Below are 27,819 nucleotides of genomic sequence, written 5' to 3' on the forward strand. Positions count from 1 at the left end.
TACGGGGAACCAGCCCGCATTCGCCGAGGTAGCTGGAAAAACCGCCTTAAATTCCACCCACGTGCTGGACGGCACACCAAACCTCGACACGAATGCGCCGGCGGATTCGCGCCGGGGACCGGCACGCCTTCCCGCTCAGCAAGCGTCTATAAGCACAGTTTCTTAAACATAGTGTTTTCTTTATTATGTGTAACGTTACTGTTCGATTCGTTATGAGGATGTATGAGAGCTGTGTCACGACGTTAAAAATTCAGTAAAAGAAGATTGACTGTAATTATGCCTACCAGCCATTAATAACTAAAGTACGCATTGACAGGTAATAATAAATTAGTGATTGGTAAAGCAGTTTCACGTTTGAGAACAAATACTGAAAAGTGAAACTGACTGCCGGAAAAAAATAGCACAAGCTTTTAGAGGTTTCCAGTTCCCTAAAGATTTATTGTTACAACAGTGCACATGGAGTACATGAAACGAATAAATTTACAGATAAGTAGCACAAGCGCTTGTGACGTGCCAGGTATAGATCCACGCTGAAACACCAATAGGAGTACACGATGTAGTCTTCACGGGCGGCAATGCAGGCGCTGACTCTGGCATCGAGTCGACCGTACAGTCGTGGAAAACATTGTGTCACGCCTGGTCAACTGTTCACGTAGACTTGTAAGAGTTGTTGGCTGTGAGTCGCACGGGTCACTTCTCGTCCCATCATGTCCCCACAAGTGCTCGATTGGAGACAAGCCAGAGATGGCCAGGGAAGTTGCTATACGTCTTGCAGAGCACGTTGAGTGTCACGGGCAGTTTGTGGTCGAACACTGTCCTATTGCTACAACACATCACCTTTCTGTTGCAACAACGTTAAAAGGTCTAACAACATTCTACATGTACCGAGTGCGGGCTAGCGTCCCCTACAGAAACACCAAAGGAGAATTGTGGCTTATTGCCCCCCCCCCCCTCCCAGACAACAAGACCTGCGGTGCAGCCAGTGCGTCTTAGACGAATGCACTCTACGAGACAGCGCACACCAAGTCTACGTAAAGTCATCTTCCAAACGATCCTCTGACTTCACCAGTCGAGTCGTTCTCGTCGTTGCAGTGGCGTGTGTGGAAGACGGGATGGAGGTGTACACGCTCGTAGTCCCACTGTTATAACTGGTTCGCTACATTCGTGTAGACACGTCTGGGCTCACAAGCCCTCTTATCTGTGTTGTCACATCTGCGCCATCGGCCACTGCTGTGCTACAGTACAACGATCCTGGCTGGTGTGTGTGGGGTATGGACATCTAGAAACTCGGGTACAGTTGTGAGAATGGTTGGGTGACCACTGACAGCAGAAACGTTGCACGGCTGACACAGCAGGTCCAACATGTCTGGTAATTCTCCGATAGGACCACCACACCACTCGGACGATCAAAATTTGACCTCGTTTCAAATTCACTCATCTGGCTGTAGGAAGCACATCTCCGTGGCATGGTGGCCTGCTTGCTTCATACGCCACTCTGAGGCTTCTGGCTGTGAGCATTACCTGTTAAAGATTAGAAACAGACGACGCTGTGGTAAGTATATGTTGGCGGACGACATTGAAACTACTGGCAGTACATCTGCTATTCCCCAGGAGGCGTATGTCGTCACCGGGCCAAAATCAAATTGTCATTCCAGGTATACTTCTTCCGGCAGTGTAAAAAAATTTACTTGATATATGCGATTTCAATCTTTCTCTGCGTATTCCACTGAAGAATTCTCCTCGGGTTATCAGCCTAGTGGTGGCGTCGTCTTGTCGTAACGTTTCAATGAGTTTCGTACCCATCATCTTCTGTCTACTAGGCCACCCACTCGACAGCAAACGCGACTTTGATCACAGACGGACAGTAGGAGGTACGTGTCACGATGTTTTTGACTGATGACCACGATCGCCGCTGGAGATGACGGAGGTAGTGCAGGGCAGAAGGACCATGTCTCTTATCCCTGCGATGCTCTTTCGCCGTGGTGGATGCACTTTAGGACGCCCTTTATTTTTCTTCTGTACACCATTAAACATTGGAGATAGAGGGCTCAGAGAGTAAAGTAAACTTCGGCTGGATAGCAATGTCCAAAACCGTCATAGACAGATGCCACAGAGCATCCCATTCGTAGCAGACAGGGTCTTTCCACGCAGCAGCTAGCTCTACCTTCTCCACTTGGCATTGCGGGAATCGACAAGGATGACTGAATAACAAACAACATTACGAGACATTCCGCCTACGGTCTCTCAGGGTACAAGGTCTGGTTTCTGCCAAAGGGGTTGCCCAGCGGCAGGGGCTGGCGGCTATAAATTCGATACTCTGGACCTCCATTGGATGAAGTTGCCTGTCATAGGTTCCAATCCTCGTTTTGTTCTTCAAGACATCCTCTACAGCCCTTCCAAGTCTGTCACAACATTTCTGGGACATCTTGAGTATTGGCATTAATTTAGGGTTTCACTAACTGTATTCCACAGAATACCAGTCACCTGTAGGAAGTAGCTATTAATAACATGGTTTTTTCTCGGCATTTTCGCGTTACTAATTGGTTTTAAATTTTATTATGCTATCCGTGCTATTAGGTATGATCTGAAATTGAAGCGTTCACTCAATAGAACAAGCGTTAGTCACTTTTTTTGCATTTTTATTAACTTTCAAAACAAAAGAGATGTTCCGCTAAACTACCAGGGTTCTCACAGTATCCGTTAGAGGAACAGTTCAGTATCACTTGACGGATAATGTGAAAACAGGTCTAAAATTGTTGCTTAGAGCAAACGACGGTTCCAGAATGTAGCTATGAATGTGAGATAGAGTTTCTCATTAATTCATACCTTGTTCCTCGATTTTGCCCTGTGTTCTTGGTTAAGACGTAGAGACGAGCTTATATAGTCTACTATATAGCTCGCTATATTGCGAGACAAAGAGGTTCTTCAGATCCAGACAGTAACTGCATATTCAGATTAATTACCATTGTTCTGATGTACCAGCCTACCTGACATTGGTTCTTATCTGGTTTACCAAGCTCTTTCAGGCAAATGCAGGGTAGTCCTCAGTCTACGCCTCATAAAATACGATGCACAAGCAGTTAAGATATCATAACCCAGAGAACAACAATACGCGTTTCGCAAACAACTGTGGCACATAATTTAACTCCCTTAGGTCAACTGACGACTGTGGAAGAGTGTCCAGTCTACAATCGCAAACAAAATATTTTCGTAACATCATGAAAACAGTGACCTTAATGGGATTGACCATGCGCTACAAAAGATGACGTAAGTTAAACGCACTGACAGGTTTCTGTAGCTGTGTGTGAAGTAAATATCATACGGTGCATCTTTTACAGTTGGGTCTGTTCACGAACCCTATCTTCGTGGACGGCGACTACCCGGCTGTGGTGCGAGAACGTGTGGACAACAACAGCAGAGCCGAGGGTCGACCCAGGTCTCGGCTGCCCAGCTTCACAGAGGAGGAGAAGAGGATGATCAACGGTCAGTACACCTGCTAAAGGGGCAGCAAGTCCAGTCATATTTCATGTTCTCAGCTCTGCTACTCATTCCTGCAGTCCCTCCTGGCACTGTGTATTATTTTAAATTCTACACTCTGCCTTGGTTGAATGCTGGAAACATTGGAAGTCTTGGGCATGTCACGTGTAGAATACAAGCGATGTGTATCGAATGCTTCACAATCGAGGGAGCGAATTTAGATATTGTTTTCTGCATTTCCAAGGGCCTATTATGCAACGCTATAAACAGTAGTGATCCTGTTATGATATCTAGGAAAAGTACAGTTTCGTGACGAAAATTAATTCCTTGAATATGTACTGTGGAAAAGTGCCTAGAGTTTTGCTGGGAGCACAGCTTCTTGCCAAAAGTGGAACAAAAAACTTGTGTCCAATGTCACGGTCAGACAAGCGTTAAACGTCACAAGAAAACCTGTGATATCGAGTTCTACTTCGAGCTGTATTGCACAAAATGTAATAAAAGTACATCAGTAAGGAAGAATACCTGGTTTGACACGTAAAAATTGAGCAGTGAAAAGAGTGTTATTATCTTTGCTGCTGGGTGAGGATCTATGGATTAGAAGCCACTGCTTCCGAAAGTGAAGAGTCTATCATGACCATGTGTAACAATTACAGACTCTGTCGCGAATTGTATTATGCCATTGTCACGAACGAAAATGGACCCATCGGTGGTCACAAAAAAGCGTAGAAATTTACGAGTCGTATCTCGCGACTCGTATGTACGCCAAAAGACATCAATAACGAAGAATACCTTGCTTCACACGTAAAATTTGGGCACTGAAAAGGGCGTTATTATCTTTACTGCTGGGTGAAGATCTAAAATTAGAAGCCACTGCTTTGGAAAGTGAAGAGTCTAGAGTCTCTGTACAAAGAATCGAAGAAATAATTTATCCTTCGTGTACAAATGGTTCAAATAGCTCTGAGCACTATGCGACTTAACTTCTGAGGTCAGTCACCTAAAACTTAGAACTAATTAAACCTAACTAACCTAAGGACATAACACACATCCATGCCCGAGGCAGGATTCTAACCTGCGACCGTAGAGGTCGCTCGGTTCCAGACTGTAGCGCCTAGAATGGCTCGGCCACTCCGGCCGGCCTTCATGTGCACTCTCGGGAAAAGGCAACTTGACAGCTCCTGATAAAGTATTTTATTTTACCTGGTTCATAACAGACAGGTGGATATCGTATCGAAATTTGCGAAAAAAATGTATCGGCTACGATTTCGTCACCCACTCTATAAAGTTAGTTTCATGTGACGATTCATCTGTCACCTGGCTAAACACTGAGAGTTTATGGAAATCTTAAAGTCATCTATAAAGAGAGAAAGTCGTCCGGGGGAAATAGATGACTATACAAGGTGAGTCACCTAACGTTATCGCTGGATATATTTCGTAAACCTTATCAAATACTGATGAATCGATTCCACAGCCCGAACGTGAGGAGAGAGGCTAGTGTAATTGGTTAATACAAACCATAAAAAAATGCACGGAAGTATGTTTTTTAACACAAACATATGCTTTTTTAAATGGAAATCCCGTTAGGTTTGTTAGCACATCTGAACATATAAATAAATATGTAATCAGTGTCGTTTGTTACATTGTAAAATGTTAATTACATCCGGAGATATTGTAACCTAAAGTTGACGCTTCAGTACCACTCCTCTGCTGTTCGATCGTGTGTATCGGAGAGCACCGAATTACGTAGGGCTCGAAGGGGAACGGTGATGGACCTTAGGTACAGAAGAGACTGGAACAGCCCATTACGTCCACATGCTAAAACCTTTTTATTGGTCTTTTTCACTGACGCACATGTACATTACCCTGAGGTGTGGGGTAAACGTACACACGTGGTTTCCGTTTCCAATTACGAAGTGGAATACAGTGTGTCCCACTGGAAAGGCGTCGACGTATGTGGTATCAGCATGATGGTGCACCTGAGCATTCCGCTATTAACACTAGGCTGACCCTTGACAGGATGTTCGACGGGCGTTTCATAGAACGTGGAAGACGCATAAATTGGCCAGCCCGTTCTCCTGATCTTACACCTCTGGACTTCTTTCTGTGGGGTACGTCAAAGGAGAATGTGTACCGTGATGTGCCTAGAACCCCACAGGATATGAAACAACGTACTGTGGCAACCTACGGCGACATTACACCAGATGTACTGCGCCGTGTACGACATTCATTACGCCAGAGATTGCAATTGTGTGCAGCAAATGATGGCCACCACATTGAACATCTATTGGCCTGACATGTCGGGACGCACTCTATTCCACTCCGTAATTGAAAACGGAAACCACGTGTGTACGTGTACCTCACCCCTCATGGTAATGTATACGTGCGTCAGTGAAAAAGACCAATAAAAAGGTGTTAGCATGTGGACGTAATATGCTGTTCCAGTCTCTTCTGTACCTAAGGTCCATCACCGTTCCCTTTGGATCCCTACGTAATTCGGTGCTCTCCGATACACACGATCGAACAGCGGAAGAGTGGTACTCAAGCGTCAACTTTAGGTTACAATATCTCCCGATGTAATTAACATTTTACAATGCAACAAGCGCCACTGATTACGTATTTGTTTATATGTTCATATGTGCTAACAAAACTAACGGTGTTCCATTTTTTAAAAAAACGTAGGTTTGTGTTAAAAAACATACTTCCGTGCATTTTTTTTTTTATGGTCTGTATTATCCATTACACTAGCCCCTCTCCTCACGTTCGGTCTGTGGAATCGATTCGCCAGTATTTGATGTGGTTTACGAAATACATCCAGCGGTAATGTTAGGTGACTCACCCTGTATATACTAGTATTCCAGTACTTACATTTCCATAACTTACATCTGTCAGGGAAATACATTCTATCGCAAATTCTCCCAATATTTTACAGAGACATTACCCCAATTTGTCTTGAACACCGAAAACAAAGAAAGCTGCCGGCTGCATGGACCACACATGATATTTTCAACGGTGAGAATGTCGCTGACGACTGCAGTAAGTTTTATTACTCCTCTTTTTATTACATCGCTTGAATGGGTACTATTATGCTTCCATTGATTACTTGCCGGCCGTTGTGGCCGAGCGGTTGTTGGTGCTTCAGTCTGGAATCGCGCGACCGCTACGGTCTTCGGTTCGAATCCTGCCTCTGGCATGGATGTGAGTAGTTCTAAGTAGTTCTAGTTCTAAGTTCTAGAGGACTGATGACCGTAGGTGTTAAGTACCATAGTGCTCAGAGCCATTTGAACCATTTTCTTGATTATTTTCTTCAGTTCACAGTGCGTTCGTCTGTGTTGGCAAAGACTCAACAGTGAGGCATTCGGTATATGACTCTCGTACTGCATACGTGACTTCGATACCCAAGCCTTCTTCCAATTTACCGTATGCTTTTGCCAGTGCTTCCTCCAACATTTCTACATATTGTAGTTCTTTCTGTCTCCTGCAGTTTCTGCTTTCGTGGCAAATGTACTAACCTCTCCTGTATTTTTCACAGGATCTGCGGACTTCCTTGGATTCAATTCGTACACAACTATGCTTGTGAGGTCTGCAGAATTTGGTCTGTCACCCTCGTGGGGTCGGGACACTGGAACCTACAGGTGGTACAACCTCTCGTGGCCCGCCAGCGGAGCCACATGGCTGAGGGTGAGTGAGCTGCGGGTGTTTCCGTGGTTACCACATTAGCTATGCATGCAATCATTGTTTCTAATCGGAAAATCCCTGCAACGCGTTCGTCATAATCTTTCTGCTCTTACCTATGACTGCAAAATAAAATATAACTTCTCACGAGCTTGCGGCAAATGTCAGATCACAAGATGGAGAGTGACAGTTATTAGAGACATAATTTTCGCAAAGCTTCCCAATGATCGTAGGCGTCATTTAACGCAGGCTCTTCACCCGGGAAGTGGAAGGCGATCATTCAGCACGATAGGCCTACCAAAATTGATTCGCTTCTAAAAGCGTTAATTGTAGAAAACTGGGCTATCAACTTACTGGCGTATGTAGGAAGCTGCGTTTCGAGGCAGTGCAGTCTGGAACGGCGAGACCGCTACGGTCGCAGGTTCGAATCCTGCCTCGGGCATGGATGTCTGTGATGTCCTTAGGTTAGTTAGGTTTAACTAGTTATAAGTTGTAGGGGACTAATGACCTCAGAAGTTGAGTCCCATAGTGGTCAGAGCCGTTTGAACCATTTAGGAAGCTGCAATCGTTGTTAGAAGACCCTGGGAGATCGGTCAACTCTCTGTGTCAAGGGGTCAGTAAATACTAAAGGACGCCTAGCATTGTTGGTGAGCACCAGCGACCGTGACTCGCTAAAACACGTAGGTGGAGTTCTTATAGTAATTATTGTAACCATTCCTTCAGGTATCTTTTGTCATTGAGATAGAGCGCATTATATAGTTTACTCAGCCAGGAGTACAAGGAAGAACACAACACAACACTAAGAGGTGGATTATGTTACCAACTACCATCAAGACTCTTCCTTAGTTTCAGTTCGCCGTGAGTTAAGACATGTATTTGGTAAGGATATCAGCTGCTTACATTTGTAACAAGAGAGACACGCTTACAATCAATTACAACTTGTCGTGCTAGTGTACAATGGAAACTGCAACTTGCCATGCATCGTACAGGAATGCTCAGTTCTTGAATCTAGGTAATCAGAAAATTCTTATTTTTACTATTTAGGTACGTTTCTAATTTGTCTTAAATTCGTAGGCTCTCCCAGTTTCTTAACTTATTTTTGAAGAGAGCTGGTAGAAAACCACTGCACTGGATTATGTAACTCCACTGAGAACAATAGCCAAGGAGGAGAAAATCTAAACGACTTTTTTTATGTCTAGCAACCCTATTGTTAAAATCATAGTGTAGCTGAAACACAATTTTAATATCAGCAAGAAAGACCATTAAGGAGTAAATGTACTTGGAAGCAAGTGTAATAACTCTGAGCTCATCAAACTGCTTGTTCTTGTACAATATACAACTTTTTCATATCGTGTTCACTGTCACAGGACATAATTCCACAAGGCGGCACTCTGTGAAAACATGCATCTTAAGCCAAGGCTCTTTATTTCTGAACGATGAGAGATGATGGTCCAGTTACAGAATCAGCTCGTAGCCCATATTTCCAACCATCGTGGAACGCTTTTCGGTTCTGGTGATTTTTGAGACATTCCAGTTTTCTTTCAGGATATTGCCGCCTCGAAATAGATGCCCTTGTATATTTATACCGTTTATCTCGCATATCCATTACAGAGATTATTTTCGAATCTCCTTCTGGCTTGATCGTTTGCTTTTAACTTATCTTAAATGTTTAACGCATCATACTTTCCGAAGAAAAGACAAAAATTTTTGCACCTGGGTTCCATGTACAAATGTTTCTCAGAGTTTCTTGTGTTTCTTCAAAACACATAACAACCAATCTCTGTCTTTTATAAAATAATGTTTATTGTTTCATTAGCGGAATTCATCACTGACATTTCCAGTTAGTTTGAATAAGCAAAACATTTAGTAAAATGAATAATGCTTAAGAATTTCCTCACACACATTTAGAGAATAAACGCGTGCGACTACGGACCTCTCCAGCAACAACATTCGTAGAGAACCCTCAGTTTTCCGGCAGATACGTTTCACAAACGTGTCGAGGGGCTTATTCAGCTTACACTCGATACAGGGTGTAAGGGTATAAATACATAAGTCACTTTTGGTTACTAAAGACGACGCAATGAACACCATTACATCAATATTTGCTTCATTTGCAATCTAATGATTATACCAATTAAGAGTAGTTTGTTTTTAGATTGGTTAGTTCCTCTAAGTACATGTGGCAAGAGCAAGCCAGTAATGCTTATTTTTTCCTGGTCAGCAGTCAGGTGTTGCAATGTGGACGCAAAAAGGGCGTAGCCCACTTAGTGGTGCAGTTACCACTATGTAGCAAAATATCTGAATATTAATTTCGTGACGTGATTGTGGGAAGACTGTTCGACGCAAATAAACAACAACCAACATATCTACACTCCTGGAAATTGAAATAAGAACACCGTGAATTCATTGTCCCAGGAAGGGGAAACTTTATGACACATTCCTGGGGTCAGATACATCACATGATCACACTGACAGAACCATAGGCATATAGACACAGGCAACAGAGCGTGCACAATGTCGGCACTAGTACAGTGTATATCCACCTTCCGCATCAATGCAGGCTGCTATTCTCCCATGGAGACGATCGTAGAGATGCTGGATGTAGTCCTGTGGAACGGCTTGCCATGCCATTTCCACCTGGCGCCTCAGTTGGACCAGCGTTCGTGCTGGACGTGCAGACCGCGTGAGACGACGCTTCATCCAGTCCCAAACATGCTCAATGGGGGACAGATCCGGAGATCTGGCTGGCCAGAGTAGTTGACTTACACCTTCTAGAGCACGTTGGGTGGTACGGGATACATGAGGACGTGCATTGTCCTGTTGGAACAGCAAGTTCCCTTGCCAGTCTAGGAATGGTAGCACGATGGGTTCGATGACGGTTTGGATGTACCGTGCACTATTCAGTGTCCCCTCGACGATCACCAGAGGTGTACGGCCAGTGTAGGAGATCGCTCCCCACACCATTTAGCCGGGTGTTGGCCCTGTGTGCCTCGGTCGTATGCAGTCCTGATTGTGGCGCTCACCTGCACGGCGCCAAACACGCATACGACCATCATTGGCACCAAGGCAGAAGCGACTCTCATCGCTGAAGACGACACGTCTCCATTCGTCCCTCCATTCACGCCAGTCGCGACACCACTGGAGGCGGGCTGCACGATGTTGGGGCGTGAGCGGAAGACGGCCTAACGGTGTGCGGGACGGTAGCCCAGCTTCATGGAGACGGTTGCGAATGGTTCTCGCCGATACCCCAGGAGCAACAATGTCCCTAATTTGCTGGGAAGTGGCGATGCGGTTCCCTACGGCACTGCGTAGGATCCAACGGTCTTGGCGTGCATCCGTGCGTCCCTGCGGTCCGGTCCCAGGTCGACGGGCACGTGCACCTTCCGCCGACCACTGGCGACAACATCGAGGTACTGTGGAGACCTCACGCCCCACGTGTTGAGCAATTCGGTGGTACGTCCACCTGGCCTCCCGCATGCCCACTATACGCCCTCGCTCAAAGTCCGTCAACTGCACATACGGTTCACGTCCACGCTGTCGCGGCGTGCTACCAGTGTTAAAGACTGCGATGGAGCTCCGTATGCCACGGCAAACTGGCTGACACTGACGGCGGCGGTGCACAAATGCTGCGCAGCTAGCGCCATTCGACGGCCAACACCGCGGTTCCTGGTGTGTCCGCTGTGCCGTGCGTGTGATCATTGCTCGTACAGCCCTCTCGCAGTGTCCGGAGCAAGTATGGTGGGTCTGACACACCGGTGTCAATGTGTTCTTTTTTCCGTTTCCAGGAGTGTATGTGCGTACATATTTAGGTACTGCACATAAAAAGTGTGCAGTTATGCCAGTTACATCCTGTATGAGCCTTTAACCAGCTGAACTCGTCTATCGTGTTCTGGCAAGGCAATGTATTAAGATGAGCAATACTTTAATTGCTGTCTGTGCCAAATACTTAACCATACAAATATTTCTTGTCTCTTTCTTAAACAGGATGCCGATATTCATATTAAAAGAACAACTAAGCGCGTAATCCACTCATTCTCATTTCGGTGCGATAAGTTTCACCTTATTTTGATTTGCTTTGCTTTCTGTGCAGTACACCATAGTATGACTAAAATAATAGCAGATTTTGTTTTATTTAATATGTTTTCGTTGAATGTCTCTTCCTCTAGGTTGTGCCGTGGGGTTTCCGAAAAGTTATAAACTGGGTGTCAACGAGGTACCCGAGCTATCCAATCTTTATCACGGAGAATGGCTACATTGATTCGGGAGAACTGGACGATCAAGGGCGCATCAGCTATTATGGCGTAAGTACAACGAAACAATAAAAGATGGAAATCTTAGTAATTGATTACTACTCTTCTGTCACGTAAACTGATTCTATCGTCGCATAATAATAAGTGGAAAGCACTATATCGCGTACGTTCTACAGGATTAAGCGTATTCTACATCACATGTAGTTGTTTTTATTTGGAGGATTGTTCAGTTGTCGGAAGGATCAAGGCTGAGAAGCTAACTTCACGTTTCAAAAATTTTGTTTGCAATTTTGGGTCATATGTAAATTCACACTATAAATCGTAGCTATTCCTTGTTTTGTTCCACGAATGTAGCATGAGAAACAGAACTCACACATTGACGTACTTCACTATCAAAAACTGAAAATCACATGGGTGCCGCTTGGGAGTGATTGTCAAATGTAACACTTTTCGATGAGTACGCGTTTCGTTAAGAATATCAGTTCCGCCTGACTATATGCTAACGTCATTTGCGTTGTAAACGCTGTTTGTTGAACCCGATGTGTTGAGTTGACTTTGCTTTTTGTCTCGGTAGTCTACAGTAAAATACGGATAATTGTGCTATGGTGGCATATTTTGCCATATTAACTGAGCCTTCCGTCTCTTCTTGGTACACCAACGTAATAATAAATGAAAAGCACTCTACTGCGTACGTGCCTTAGGATTTGCAGTTTGATAATCAGCACAGACTGCTGCCGCTGCGGAATATAGTATACTTCTTTCGAACGTCATATGTGATTCGTGGCTGGTATTATGTGTAGATCTTACCGAGAAGAAACTAGTATAGAAAACTTAGTCTCCACCCGTATTTCAGCATTCCTCGTACATCTGGTAATATTCTAATCTATAATTAATGATTCAAAGATGAGCTCCCACTTGGTCTTCGCAAGAAGCATTCGGGAGTGGTATAGTTAGGGGAGGATGATACTCGTGTTCCATGTACATGTACGATAGATGGGGAGAGATAATATTGAGTTTATGTGTACCTTCAACTACGAAAAATGGCCGTTGAAGTTCAAATGTATCTCACTGCTTGCTGCGTATTCTTCTGCATGTTTCCTTTGTCAGCATATAGTAGATGAGTTAATGGTGGGAAATAGATTGTGTCCACTGGCACTCCCTTCTTTCCATGAAATAGATAACCCTCGTTAACGCTACATGAATATCTACCATATTACAGATTGGAGTTCTCCGCCGTGTTTTCTTGTCTGAATGTGCGGTATAATCTCTGGAATACTGTAGGTATTTTGATACTGTTTTCACTAATAGATAGGCTGATTCATTAGAGCGTTAGTGCGTATACCTCGTAAATCTGGGGTCGTTTAGTTGAGCTCTATTCTTACCGATACAATCAAATAACGCTCCTATTGAATGACCCAAATCTGTGAAGTGGTCCTCACTTTCTTATTTATCATTTTGGAGTTGCTTATTAATTTTTGGAAACTGCTCATTACTTGTTTTATTAACAATGCCAACATGGTACTTATGTCATTTTTAGCATCTCCTACTAATTTAGAGGATTTTTCTGTCCTACTGCTTCATCAATAAATCTTTCCTGTTCTTAATTCTCCCTTGTCCGTATTACTCACCACTATTTCGAATTCGTGTTTAATGACTTCATTGCTAATATTATTCATCCTTTCTAGAAGATGCTCGACTTCATTTTGTTAATTAATGTGAACACTGGTGGACTTTCTGTAGTCGAATAGACTTATTTTCAGTCATGTCACTTCACAATACATATTAACATCAAACACTATGCTAACACAATGTACATGAAACTTCTACTTCATCCTCGCACTTCAAACTCGTACTTCGAACCGCCGAAGGGCAATGGTTTACCTCTAACAACATGTAGCAAAGAAAGTACTATCGTATACCTATTCCTGCAAAACCACCTTTAAAACAAACATTAAAAAAAATAAAGTACAAATAATTATTTATTACCGATTCTCGTTTTAAGAAGTCCGTAATCAATATTGTAATTACATTCATTTTTTGTATTACACAGGTTGAAGTTTATACTTTTTCGTAGAGCTGTAATGAAATGGATTTCTGGATTTGAGAGCTGAAAGCTCTGTCATTTGATATGATCCAAGATCGGTTCGTACATTTCTCTTGGCGTAACCAGTTTTATTGTAAGTGGCAGACGTTTCAAGAGAGGTGTTGTGCATCACGGAGAAGTTTGCTATTGAAATTTTGAGAGAAGACCGGGAAGAGTCGGGCACATATTACTTCCTTCCACATACTTCTTGCGAAGATTCGAGCCATTAGAGATAATACAGAGCCTTACCGAGAATCATTCTTCTTACGCGCCATTAGCTAGTGGGACAGGGAAGGGGGGATCAGTTAATGGTGCCATAGATACACTCCGCCACACACCGTCAGGTGGTTTGCGGAGCATTGATGTAGGGGCATGCAGATGTGTCAGATAACAGGGCTTTGTGGTAGACGTAACGCGCTTGCATTCTCAGAGGTGACTCGTCAGAAAGAATAATCTGCCTGCCACGAATACTTTCGATTGAGAATCTGGAGCAATCTTCACTTGACAGTGGGTGTATACGGCAAACGCGACCTTTGTTAATTATTATCACATCACTGTCTCAGGACCAGACCGGAATAACTCGTCAATAGGGTGCCAGCTGTAATCACTATCTCCTTAAATATTTGTTTTTGTCCTTTCTTTGGGTAATATCTTTCAAAAATAGTTCACCTCTTAGCACCTCTTACATTACCATATTCAATGATTAGACGTTCTATACTTTCCTTGCCAAAGGCTGTTTCAGTGACTGCTTTGTAGAACAATTATGTTTAGATCTGGTAAATAATTTAGGAGCAGTGTGCTGGCACATAACATTATACGGTTGATATTCATGGTATTTCTTTTTCACAGTTCTATATTAACTAACTGAATACGTCATGAGATACTCAACGAAGATGTCATATATGAGTAAGACATTACAAGACAAGAATGACATGTATTACTATAGCTCCATATTTTCTCTCACTACACATGGGATACACTTAGATTTTGATCATTTCTTTAACTAGAAGCAAATATTTTACTGGAAAACATGTTTGGCTTGATCTCTTTAAGTGAACTTACCAGCACCTTCTTTTTTATCTTTTTCAGCAATACATGGCTGAAATGCTGAAAGCTATTAACGAGGATGGAGCCAACGTAATTGGATATACGGCGTGGAGCCTTCTCGACAATTTAGAGTGGAACTCTGGTTACAAGTAAGTTGACATTGGATGCTACGGCGTGGTGTTGTGTACAGACTCATTTCGTCCTTTCACTTGTCAGCGGCGTGAGTGGAATGTTTCGATAAAGACAAAAAAGAATATAACACGTAAACAAGAAGCAGATCCGTAAACTTCTTCAATCTTTCTTACATTGATGGTTCGATTTTTGAAACAATTGAATTTGTATTTCCTTCAAATTTCGTATTAAGTAACAACGTGATGAACTCCCTGATCCTCCTTTCCGGAACAAAACTGGATATTCCAGACATTGGGGAGAAGGATACGTTAGAACTTTCTGCGTCTCCCTACCATCTACACCCCTCTGACTTCAAAAAGGATATATTATGCCGCAAATGCTCACTTTCGTACGTTCCTTGTCACATCATCAAGCGTCAATGTCATGCCACAGGACTAACAAGGTTCAAATGGCTCTAAGCATTATGGGACTTAGCATCTGAGGTCATCAATTGCCTAGACTTAGAACTACATAAACCTAACTAGCGTAAGAACATCACACAGTTCCATGCCCGTGGCAGGATTCGAACCTGCGACTGTAGCAGCAGTGCGGTTCCGGACTGAAGCGCCTAGCACCGCTCGACTAAGAAGCTTCAAAAATGGTTCAAATGCCTCTAAGCACTATGGTACTTAACATCTGAGGTAACCAGTCCTCTAGAACATAAAACTACTTAAACCTAACTAACCTAAGGACATCACACACATCCATGCCCGAGGTAGGATTCGAACCTGTGACCGTTGCAGCAGCGCGGTTCCGGACTGAGGGGCCTAGAACCGCTCGACCACAACGGCCGGCGACTAACAAGGAAAAGGCGCCTTTCGCGACACTTAGTTCGATAAGACATTCTCATTTCTCTAGCCGCGACAAACGGAAACAATGGATTTAACTTCAGACTTCTGCTTCTATTGTCTCTTCATAATGAATACGGTTAATGCAGGCGACGAATTCCTGAACTTGAGCGACGGAGAGTTTTCGTGTCGTTTTGTTTCCGCTAAATTTATTCCCTTGCTCGATCCTGCCCATTTATTACTTTCTCGAGGCAAATATTGAGCTTGTCAGTGAATAGCTGCTAATAGTCACAATGAAGTCTATCAGTGGTGTTATTAAATATGGGATTAGAAGATGGGTGCTTAATGCCCTCAACTGGCAGTGCTGTGAAGATGCTGAAGACAACGAAGACTAGTGTATTGACAGTATATTAAAATCTATAAAACAAAGTCCTGACGATTTCTTGCGACGTTTTTTTCCATTAAATTAATTGGTAGATCTTGGAATCTCGTGTTCGTATTTGCTCTTAACCGTAGGACATTGTGTAAAGCTAAGAAAGAGTCAGTCTGTGGAATATCATATATTGGAGTCGACTCGAAAAAATAATACAATTTCGCTGGAATTTACAGTAGTCAAGATTTATGAATCTGACAGATATTTTTAAAACATTATGCTATTATAAAAGCGTTAGCCACCAGCAACGTTACTGGTATCCCTACTGTTATGTTTATGAAGTTAGCTAACGAAATGCTAACGCAGTGCTGTAGTGGAACTACTTTGTAACTGCCTGCCCGTGGAGTATCGTTTCAGTTGTGCAAGCAGTTTCTTGTCAGAAATCTCTCAGTCCATAGTAACTCATAAAAAACCATCGAGTGAAACAGAAATACTTGTCGTTTCGCAAAGAATTCAATAGGCTTTGTGATATTCCTGATACGTAAACGATAAGGAGATAACCTGAACAGCCCTCTTTGACTGTTACCAAATTATGGTGTCGTTAACGTCTAGCAAAGTTACCATACGATCAAAACGAATTGCAAAAGTATTTGGACGCGATATCTGTAAGATGCAAAAAGTGATAGCAGACTCTAAATAATGAGAAGTATGAACTCATGCACATGAGCACTACAAGGAACCCGCTGAATTTCGGTTACACAGTAAGTCACACAAATCTAAGGGATGTAAATACATGTAAAGACTTAGAGATGACAGTTACGAAAAACTTAGTTTGAACCAATCACAATGATAATTCTGTGGGAAAAGCTAACCAAAGGGCGAGTTACATTCGCAGAACATTCCGAGCATGGTCGGTCAAGGCGTGTGAAACTTCACTCGGGGCGATAGTACAACCAGCGTGCGAGCAATATACCAATCTTGTTTCGTCTGTGGTCGTACCTCCCTGGAAGTACTTGATAAGTGTGACATTTCAGTTAGTATTAGAGAATGGCATATTTCACTGAACTCAACTCTCTCCAGTTCGACAGAACCGTGGTTCAGTGCTGGTAACTCTGTTCGCAGGAGGTTCACAGGTCCAGTGGCTGTTTGCACGAAAAGAGGCAGCCTAGCGATTTATTGTAACAAGTTTTTAAGAACGAACGGGAACGACAGAAGAGAGGGATGAAAATTCTCAGTATCAGTTATATGGTAGCATAAGCATCATTTGATGCTTCTTTACTATGAAACTATATTACAAACTATGCAGGAAGAATTTAAAGATTTAGTCGACACTGAAAGAGCCAAAATTTACAACTATCGAAAGACGGCAGTAATTATTCGTTAGCTCAAGTAGCATTTTCTGCTAAATTCTTAGGCATGCAACACGTGAAAAAAACTAGTGGTATGACCAGCAAAATTTCTGAACTCGCAAGCATATTCCAGTGTCAGCTGCAACAGTCTTCGATGGAATTGAATGGAGGATATAGAGACTTTATGTAATACTGGAAAGTACGTTGGTTAAGTCAAGGGGTATATCGAGACAAATTTTCGATATAAACCCGGATATTTGTATATTTATGAAGGAAAAATGAGTGCAGAAACGAAAATTAGAATTTCCCGGCAGTTTAAAACTGTGTGCCGGACTGAGACTCGAACTCAAGACTTCTCCATGCATAATGGAGTGCAGACGTCGCATTTAAAGTGGTATTGATTGTACACAGCCCATAGTACGACGCTGTAAGGTGAGAAACAATTTCTTTCTGATTCGATGGGGATGTGCATAAAAAGGAAATCGCGTTATAAAAGGGACGCATTCTAACAAAGACAGTCCAGTTCCCTACGCTCACTGCCATTAAAGAAAAGGAGATGTTTAGGGAATTCCCTGTGATGTTGAAATAATTATGAGGCTAGTGTCCTGAACGTTTTGGGGACGCTGTCAGTCTTACACTTGTTATTGAGCTGTTTTTGAGATAGTTTGTCGTTTCAGTTGAAAGCGCCCCTCTGCATGGGAAGATGTAACTGACTGACCTGCGAGGTGATTCATGTTTTAATGATAAATCATTTTACACTAAAACTGTCCAGGACGTGTACATTTATTTCCATAAAGAGGATGCGAAAGAATATTTGTAGCGAAGACCTTTCTTCCAATATGAAACTAAATAAATTACGATTACATGGCATCTTCGATGCGAAAATCTGTGAAATTGTCCGTATATGTCCATTTGCCGACAGTTTGTACTAGATAAAAATTATATGAAGTCAACAGTGCACAAAAGAAAAAAAAATTAAATAATACTGTAAATTTGTTTGTTATCTGTGTGGCTGAAGAATTTGAAATTCCAAATGAAGTCGTATGTTGCGCGACTACACAGCCATACAAGCACTAAGCCACAGTGGCGTGGCGGTAGGTTAAATGTGCCAGGGTGTACCACCTAAGCCGGTATGTTGGCTACCCCTGATTAACATACAGTGAGCTACAATTCCAGTGAAGAAGCTGTGCACACCACTTTTTTCCATCCTCTGCTAGTGTACTCTTTTGCGGTAAGGGATCCTTACCAGGTATGATTCACGGAGTACGTGAAATAGTTAAATGAAGGACGGCTCGTTCTGTACGGATAGATAAATAGACGAGAGAGTGTCACTGATACGATACCAGCGTTGGTGTCTCACTTTTCGCTGTAGAGGGATCTTTTCAAGAAATTTCAATCACCAACATTCTCGTCTGCAAGCGAAAATACCTTGATAGCACCCACCGGTGTAGGGAGAAATGATCATTATAATAAAATAAGAGACATCAGAGCTCGCAAGGAGAGATGTATCTGTTACCGCGCCCTGTTTGATAGCAGAACCATAGTAAAATATCTTGAAGATGGTTCGATGAACCCTCTACCAGGCACTTAATTGTGGAGAGCAGTAATGTAGATGCAGATGTAGGTGTAGATGTATATGTACACATGAGACGTAACAGCTATAACTTAACGTGTGTGTTGAAATTTCGCAAGTGATGTGAGAATAACAGCCCTCAGCTGTTCAGCGATATAAACGAGTTTGCGCACGTGCGATGACGAAAATCTTTTATTTGCAAGTATCGCGATTTCCTCAAATAACTTCAGGTGATGAGGGAGTTGTTCTTGTGAAACGATCACATTTTGTTCCACCATTGTTCTGCTTGTTATCGAATCGTTAACGCTCATTCTTCTGTAGTGCCGGCCGGAGTGGCCAAGCGGTTCTAGGCACTACAGTCTGGAACCGATCGACCGCTACGGTCGCAGATTCCATTTCTGCCTAGGGCATGAATGTGTGTGGTGTCCTTAGGTTACTCAGGTTTAAATAGTTCTGAGTTCTAGGGGGCTGATGACCTCATCAGAAGCTAAGTCCCAAAGTGCTCAGAGCCATTTGAATCAATCTTCTGTGGTCTTTCCTATACCCTCATCAACCATTCCTAGCCTTTAATTTCGTTATCACTCCTTGAACTGTCGACAGCAGCCACCATTTCGTCTACAATTTGCCTGAAGGTACGCCATGTTGTCGGTTTGAGAGACTGAGGCCACAGAACTTTTTCTCGTATATGACTATAGTGATTACTAAGACACTTATTGTTTTGAACTCGGATGATAGGCCGTGTGCAAATAGTCATTCAGCAATAGGTAAAACTCTTCTTCGACAAATTGCCGAGATAGAAAAAAATCAAAGGATTTATTAACCACGTGCATCTCAGCTGATGTGTCTTGTCTTAGATTAAACAGGAACTGAGATAGACAGAATGAATCTTCCAAAACTACGAAAATAGCAGTACTGTCAATTAAACTACAAAAAAATAATATAAAAATCATAAGTTACGTCTCTACACATGAGGAAAACGCAAATCTCTCTGTTTTTTTCTTCCTCTTATTCTCATTCGTGCCGCCTCCCTTAGAAGCAGGGTCAATGTACACCATTGTTTGCTGTAATGCTTCCTGCAGATTTAGGCTTCTTGATCTTTGATCTGCCGTTGTATTGTCCAGACACCGTAATGTACGTACGTCGTAATCAATGTCTCTGGCCATCGACATTGAGATGATAGTCCAAGCTGATGACTGGAGCAGTTGATGCCCGTATGATGCGTCCATGCTACTGAAGTCTTCATTCTTACATCTTTTCATTAATCGGGAAGTCCCCCCTCTCCTCCCAGCTAGTTGTCTGATGGTTGTGTTGTTGATGCGTTAGAGCAAGCAAAAACCCAATACTAGCATTTCTATGACACACAGTGACTGCTCAACATGTCTAGATGCGGGACAACACTCGCCACTATTCACTGCAATTGTATCCACTATTGTACACATTAGGTTGATAGGCATCTTCTTATCACAAAGAATAGCAGTGACGTCTCTGAATCACATCCAGATCGCATGTCATTCATGTAGCCGTCATTCTGTATTCAAGAATGTAGTTTTTGGTATGTGCCCACGTTGGTAAGCGGACAACCATTAATTTGTATATCTCCAGGAGACAGAACTTCTTTGGTCAGGAACGACTTCTTTGTCGGTACCTGTTTGATTATTTGCTCTTCGTACAATTGCTGATCTTGGAAACAAATGTATCAGCTTCCTGACGCATAGATTTCCATTCAGTAATGTCGTACGGAATAATTTTCTAGGGTAACTCATCATTTAGGAAAAAAGTATTGATTTCAGAAAAACGAGCAGTAAGAAATAATATGTTATTCTACCCACAGGTGTCATGTGGGTACGTCTCCAAGGAGATAGGTATTTTAACTGTGCCGTCACAGTACATATTTTCGCTAACGAAATTCATCAAAATAATCCCTCACAATCCGAGTTGAGCAGTGATGCACATACCTACAACGTTGAAAAAAAAAAAAAAAAACATTATTACCCATGGTCAAATCTGTCAGTGTGTCAGAGAGAAGTTCAGTAAGGAGTAATAAAAATTTTTGATCATTTGCCCCACAAAATAAAACGTCTGATACGTAGCGAACTAACTGTTAAAACTAATTTAAAAGCTGTTCTCCTGGACAACTTCTTCTATTCCACTGAAGTATTTTACGTAAAAACTGGTAGCCAGAAAAAAATTAAATTATGAAATAATTATAGTAAATAAATAAATTTCATTTAAGTTTATTTGCATGAGTAGGAGTAAAATGGTAATGTGTTCATTAATGTTAGCTCTAATCACTTATACACATCCCGTAAATTGACTCGTTCCGTATAATTTCGATAAAAGAATCGTTCAAGTGATCTATTGAACTTGTAACTAACTAACTTATTATAAGTGGCAGTCAAATGAAAAAAAACACAGCTGCAAAAATAATAAGCATCTGTTTATTATTTCAAAAGGAATTTAATCCAATGAGAGGCAAGACGGTCAGGGTCTTCATGGAAAAACTTACGAAACCGTAACTGTACCCAGTCCAAACCAAATCGACGGCTACGAATGCCTTTCTACAGCGATCAAAAAATTTGGAAATCGCATGGACAGTAATCGGAGCTGTAATGAGGATGTGTAAGGACCTCCCACCGAAATGTCGGCAACGTAGTCAAAACAACCTCAACAGCTTGTCGACGCCCGTTATGTTGCAAAAGACTGACGCCGTCCGTTGATACTAATGGACAGCAGGACTTGGTGGCGCACTTTAATTTTTGCAAAGTGTTAACGTATCGCTATGAGATAGCTGTGGCGCCGTGTTCCAGAAATAAAATGAGAAACGGTCCCGTGCAGTCAAAGAAAAAGGCCATCACAACTTTCCCGGAGATGGTGTGGCTCTCATTTCGACTACACGGCAGAAGTTTTGCAGGAGAGCCTTTACACATCCTCCATACAATCCTGATTGAATCCCATGCGATTTACATATTTTTGGAGTCCTGTGCCCCAGTAGGATAAATGCATTAACATTCATGGTAATCAAAATATCCACGGGTGTACTGCCGGTCTATAGTGTCCAACGGGCACAATATTTCGGCGATCAAACATGTCGCCATCATCAGGTGAACTGACGGACTGAGCTCCTGTGAACGTGCCGGCACGGAGATCCGTACGCTATGGCTGCTCAGGGGGAACTGGGTTCGGTCGCGGCGGCGGCCGATTTAAATACCCTCCGCCCGCGGTGCGCTCCCTCCGCCGTCCGCGCCCCGCGCCACGGTCTCGCGGTGGAACAGATTGCGACGGCGTCTGAGATGACGTAGGTGTGATGGCTCTGTCCGCCGTGGTCGTCACAACTATGCGTTTGCTCGATTTACTCTTGATTAACCCAATCGCTGGTTCCCAAGCCTTGCTAAGATTATAGCCACAGTCGCGGTTTATGAGGTCGTCATTGGTGCGAATTTCGATGGCCTCTCTAACAACGCTGTCCCAGTATCTCGACGTCTGTACCAGAATCCTCGTGCGGTCATACTCCATAGCGTGATTTTCCGACAAACAATGTTCAGCGACCGCCGACTTGCTCGGATACATTAGTCGAGTGTGCCTCTGGTGTTCACGGCATCGATCCTCGACAGTACGCATCGTCTGACCAATATACGACTTGCCACATTGACACGGAATCTGGTACACGCCAGCCTTCCTCAAACCGAGGTCATCTTTGGCGCTCCCCACCAGTGCACGAGTTTTATTCGGAGGACAAAACACAGTTCTGACACGGTGTTTCTTCAGAATGCGGGCGATTTTCCCCGAGAGTGCGCCTGTGTATGGAATAAATGCAGTGCCTACCTCCTCCCTCGTGACTTCATCCATATCAACAGGTTGTGCTGCAGTGGTTGGGCGGAGAGCACGTTGGATCTGCCACTCTGAGTACCCATTTTTTCGAAACACAGTTCTCAGATGTTCCAATTCCTGGGGTAGACTCTCTGTGTCAGAGATAGTGCGCGCCCTATGTACTAGAGTTTTAAGTACCCCATTCCTCTGTGAAGGGTGGTGGCAGCTGTCTGCGTGCAAATACAGATCAGTGTGTGTTGTCGTTCGATACACCCCATGACCTAGGGTGCCGTCAGCCATTCTCCTGACCAGGACGTTAAGGAAAGGTAATTTACCCTCCTTTTCAGTCTCCATAGTGAATTTGATGTTGGGGTGTATGGAGTTTAGATGTGTAAGGAAGTCAAGGAGTTTATCCATACCATGTGGCCAGATGACTAACGTGTCGTCCACGTGACGGAAAAAGCAAGTGGGTTTCCATTCGGATGACGACAGGGCTTCCTCCTCGAAGTTCTCCATGTACAAATTCGCCACCACCGGTGAGAGTGGGCTACCCATGGCGACTCCCTCCGTTTGTTCGTAGTATTCTCCATTAAAAAGAAAATACGTGGAAGTCAAGACGTGCCTGAAAAGTTCAGTGGTATTCTCGTCAAACCTCTGACCAATCAACTCTAGCGACTCTCGCAGGGGTACCCTCGTAAACAAGGAAACGACGTCAAAACTCACCATGATATCTGACTCATCCAACCTGAAGCTATCAAGGCGTTTAACAAAATCCACGGAATTACGGATGTGATGAGGGCATTTACCCACATAAGGACTTAATATTCCCGTCAGGTATTTGTCCAACAAATATGTAGGTGCCCTGATGTTGCTGACAATGGGGCGTAATGGTACCCCCTCTTTGTGAACCTTCGGGAGTCCATATAGTGTAGGCGGTACCGGACCTTGGGGTAACAATTTCTTAGCGTCAGCCTCCGGTAAATCTGCGTCCTTGAGAAGAACCCTCGTCTTGTTCTCCACCTTCTTTGTAGGGTCAACGCTGACCTTCCGGTAGGAATCGTCATTTAGCAGGCTCTGCATCTTATCAGTGTAGTCCTTACGGGAGACAACAACTGTAGCATTGCCTTTGTCAGCCGGTAAGACAACAATTTCAGAGCGTTCCCTCAGATCACGAATAGCCGCCCTCTCTTTACTGCTGATATTTGACTTCATCGGCTTGGATATTTTGATTATCAAATACGCCGGGAGAAACTCAAGAATCACAACATTCATGGTGATTACATTTGAGATAATTAACAGTTCATCTACTTTTCTACATCTTTTTCGTTTTCAGTTGACTGCTCTTTACATGTCCTCCTTGCTTCGTCCGTCATGTGTGATTTTGCGTCCAAGGAAGTAGAATTCCTTCAATTACTTCACTTCTTAACCCCAGATTTTGATAATTTCTCACTAACATCATCTGAGCTATTCCTCATTATTTTCGTCTCTTTTCGCTTTGCACTCAGTATATCTGCTGTGCTCAGTGGGGCGTTCATTACATTCAGTATGTCCTGCACCACGCTTTCATTTAGGATAACGGTATCATCAGCGAAACGTGCCATTAATATCTTTTCAGTTAATCAAAGTAATAATGCCAGTAGCTGCTATAGGCAAATGAAGTAAATTATTGGGGAAAATTGAAAACTTCTGCCTGACGCGGATTCAAACGCGAGTTTCTCCGTTTATCGCGAACCGTTTCTTCAACCGCCTGTGCCATCCGCACACAGTTCCTGAACGATCTACGTTTCTCACTTATCCACATACTACTTACGTAGTGCACCTGCCCATTATCCTCACTACTCGTAGCGGTCGCCAATTACCTTAGCAGTTCGGGCGTGTTTGTGTATGTGTGTGTGTGTGTGTGTGTGTGTGTGTGTGTGTGTGTGTGTGTGTCCACATGTGGAAGAAACTATGACGGAAATAAGAAGAAGGTTCTGGAGTGAGATTAAAATTGATATAGAAGAACTTCGTCATACTGGTAGTCTGCTGTCAATAACACAAGCTAATATATATATATATATATATATATATATATATATATATATATATATATGGCCGTCGAATAACGCTAGCTGCGCAGCATTTGTGCACCGCCGCCGTCAGTATCAGCCAGTTGCCGTGGCATACGGAGCTCCATCGCAGTCTTTAACACTGGTAGCATGCCGCGACAGCGTGGACGTGAACCGTATGTGCAGTTGACGGACTTTGAGCGAGGGCGTATAGTGGGCATGCGGGAGGCCGGGTGGACGTACCGCCGAATTGCTCAACACGTGGGGCGTGAGGTCTCCACAGTACATCGATGTTGTCTCCAGTGGTCGGCGGAAGGTGCACGTGCCCGTCGACCTGGGACCGGACCGCAGGGACGCACGGATGCACGCCAAGACCGTAGGATCCTACGCAGTGCCGTAGGGGACCGCACCGCCACTTCCCAGCAAATTAGGGACACTGTTGCTCCTGGGGTATCGGCGAGGACCATTCGCAACCGTCTCCATGAAGCTGGGCTACGGTCCCGCACACCGTTAGGCCGACTTCCGCTCACGCCCCAACATCGTGCAGCCGGCCTCCAGTGGTGTCGCGACAGGCGTGAATGGAGGGACGAATGGAGACGTGTCTTCTTCAGCGAAGAGAGTCGCTTCTGCCTTGGTGCCAATGATGGTCGTATGCGTGTTTGGCGCCGTGCAGGTGAGCGCCACAATCAGGACTGCATACGACCGAGGCACACAGGGCCAACACCCGGCATCATGGTGTGGGGAGCGATGTCCTACACTGGCCGTACACCTCTGGTGATCGTGAGGGGACACTGAATAGTGCACGGTACGTCCAAACCGTCATCGAACCCATCGTTCTACCATTCCTAGACCGGCAAGGGAACTTGCTTGTTCCAACAGGACAATGCACGTCCGCATGTATCCCGTGCCACCCAACGTGCTCTAGAAGGTGTAAGTCAACTACCCTGGCCAGCAAGATCTCCGATTCTGTCCCCCATTGAGCATGTTTGGGACTGGATGAAGCGTCGTCTCACGCGGTATGCACGTCCAGCACGAACGCTGGTTCAACTGAGGCGCCAGGTGGAAATGGCATGGCAAGCCGTTCCACAGGACTACATCCAGCATCTCTACGATCGTCTCCATGGGAGAATAGCAGCCTGCATTGCTGCGAAACGTGGATATACACTGTACTAGTACCGACATTGTGCATGCTCTGTTGTCTGTGTCTATGTGCCTGTGGTTCTGTCAGTGTGATCATGTGATGTATCTGACCCCAGGAATGTGCCAATAAAGTTTCCCCTTCCTGGGACAATGAATTCACGGTGTTCTTATTTCAATTTCCAGGAGTGTATATTAGCTTGTGTTATTGACAGCAGACAACCAGTATGACGAAGTTCTTCTATGATTTGTTTTTCACTTGAATGTACTAATGATAATGACGTGACCCGTTCACCTGTAACTTCCTTCGAGTGCTGACACCAGCGGTCTAAGCTTGAAAACATCTTCCGCTACATTTCATAGATGTGTAGTACCGGCCAGAAAAGTTGTCCCACACAGAAGTGGAGACACGGGTGCCCTACCGAACCACGCCAAGGAAGCTGGTTTACTTTCACATTCATGACAGATGTGTCTATATGTAGCAGTATTGAGTATTACCCAGGTCTTTTATTCAATAGTTTAAATGCAGTTTCAATTTGGCACTGCAATAATTTGCCGCTTCTGAAGAAACTTGAAATTCATTATTGTGTTCTTGCTTTCAGAATGAAATTCGGGATCTACCACGTGGATTTCAACAGTACTGAAAGGACAAGAACACCCAAGGCTTCAGCGAGCTTCCTTGCTGGCATCTACAGGAACATGAGTGTACCAGAAGAATATTTCACATAAGTTTTTGGCTGTAAATGTGTCAAGGAAAACTTAAAAACAAACATTGTAAATATTTTCTGCAGAAATCATTAACCCATAACTATTTGTAAATAAAACTATTTAATGTCTTATGCATTAAGCCCCTTCCTTTTGACTGCTCACACGCTGCCTGATCCATACTGTTGGTGGACTCATAAATATAAATATGGCCTTCATAATGTCAGATTTGTGATGTGTTCCTTTTTGAAAAAGATATTTATATTTTTATCAAATCATTATTCTCTTGTGAAGATTCAGAAATCTGTTGTGAGTTTTGCACCACTTCTTGGCGGGAAGAGCAAAGACTTTTCAAAAACTTAAGTATTGTAAGTGATAGATGATATTTCACCTGAAATAGTTTGCAGACGGCGTAGCGTTCTCAAGATTAACAACAGAGTTCGCATTGCCACTTAATTTATTTGTGTCATGATCATGTTCGATCACGACCCGATATGGGGCGTAGCAACTACGAACAGAGAAACCTAAGAGACCAGACCGAGTTGGAAATTTCATTTGCTGTGCTACACTACACATTAAAAGAAGTTGGATTTAAATCACAAACAAGGAAAAAAAAGCAATGCGCCTTCTACCTTAACTACGACGTTTGCCATCATGCAGTAGGTTCCTGGTAGCTGTATGAAAACTATAAAAACACCGTTATTTCTGTTGGTATTAATAGGAGATCTAAGGAATAAACAGGCTCTCCAGGATTTGAGAGCGCAATAACCAATTTAATTACCTTAGTCAGTATTGCTAACAATAGGCTCCGTACATTTCAATTTTATATCTTGCTGGATGCTTCTTGAAATAAAGTCCTTAACATTTTCTACATTTCATCTTAGCTGCGCACATAAACTCTTACGTAGCATAGCGCAATAATAATATTTTATAATACACTACTGGCCACTAAAATTGAGATGACATGCTACAGACGCGAAATTTAACCGACAGGAAGAACATGCTGTGAGATGCAAATGATTAGCTTTTCAGGGCATCCACACAAGGTTGGCGCCGGTGGTGACACCATGTTTCCAACCGATTTCCCATGTACAAACAGCAGTTGACCGCCGTTGCGTGGTGAAACGTTGTTGTGCTGCCTCGTGTAAGGAGGAGAAATGCGTACCATCACGTTTCCGACTTTGGTAAAGGTGGGATTGTAGCCTATCGCTATTGCGGTTTATCGTATTGCGACATTGCTGCTCACGTTGGTCGAGATCCAATGACTGTTAGCAGAATATGGAATCGGTGGGTTCAGGCGGGTAATACGGAACGCCGTGCTGGATCCCTACGGCCTCCTATC

The 27,819-nt window shown here is 43.5% G+C and overlaps 1 protein-coding gene across 1 annotated transcript in view; it reads left to right on the top strand.

The window, feature by feature from the left end:
• Window positions 1–26,611, top strand: part of LOC126281477 (myrosinase 1-like) — a 54,516-nt gene extending 27,905 nt beyond the window's left edge. Inside the window, exons 7-11 of the mRNA XM_049980473.1 lie at window positions 3,339–3,483; window positions 7,004–7,152; window positions 11,313–11,447; window positions 14,569–14,675; window positions 26,375–26,611. Of these exons, the coding sequence (XP_049836430.1) occupies window positions 3,339–3,483; window positions 7,004–7,152; window positions 11,313–11,447; window positions 14,569–14,675; window positions 26,375–26,501 (663 nt within the window). The 3' untranslated portion in view covers window positions 26,502–26,611. The remainder of the gene's footprint in view (window positions 1–3,338; window positions 3,484–7,003; window positions 7,153–11,312; window positions 11,448–14,568; window positions 14,676–26,374) is intronic.
• Window positions 26,612–27,819: the final 1,208 nt, after the last annotated feature.

Source organism: Schistocerca gregaria, chromosome 7 (genome assembly GCF_023897955.1).
Source record: "Schistocerca gregaria isolate iqSchGreg1 chromosome 7, iqSchGreg1.2, whole genome shotgun sequence".
Classification (NCBI taxonomy): domain Eukaryota; kingdom Metazoa; phylum Arthropoda; class Insecta; order Orthoptera; family Acrididae; genus Schistocerca; species Schistocerca gregaria.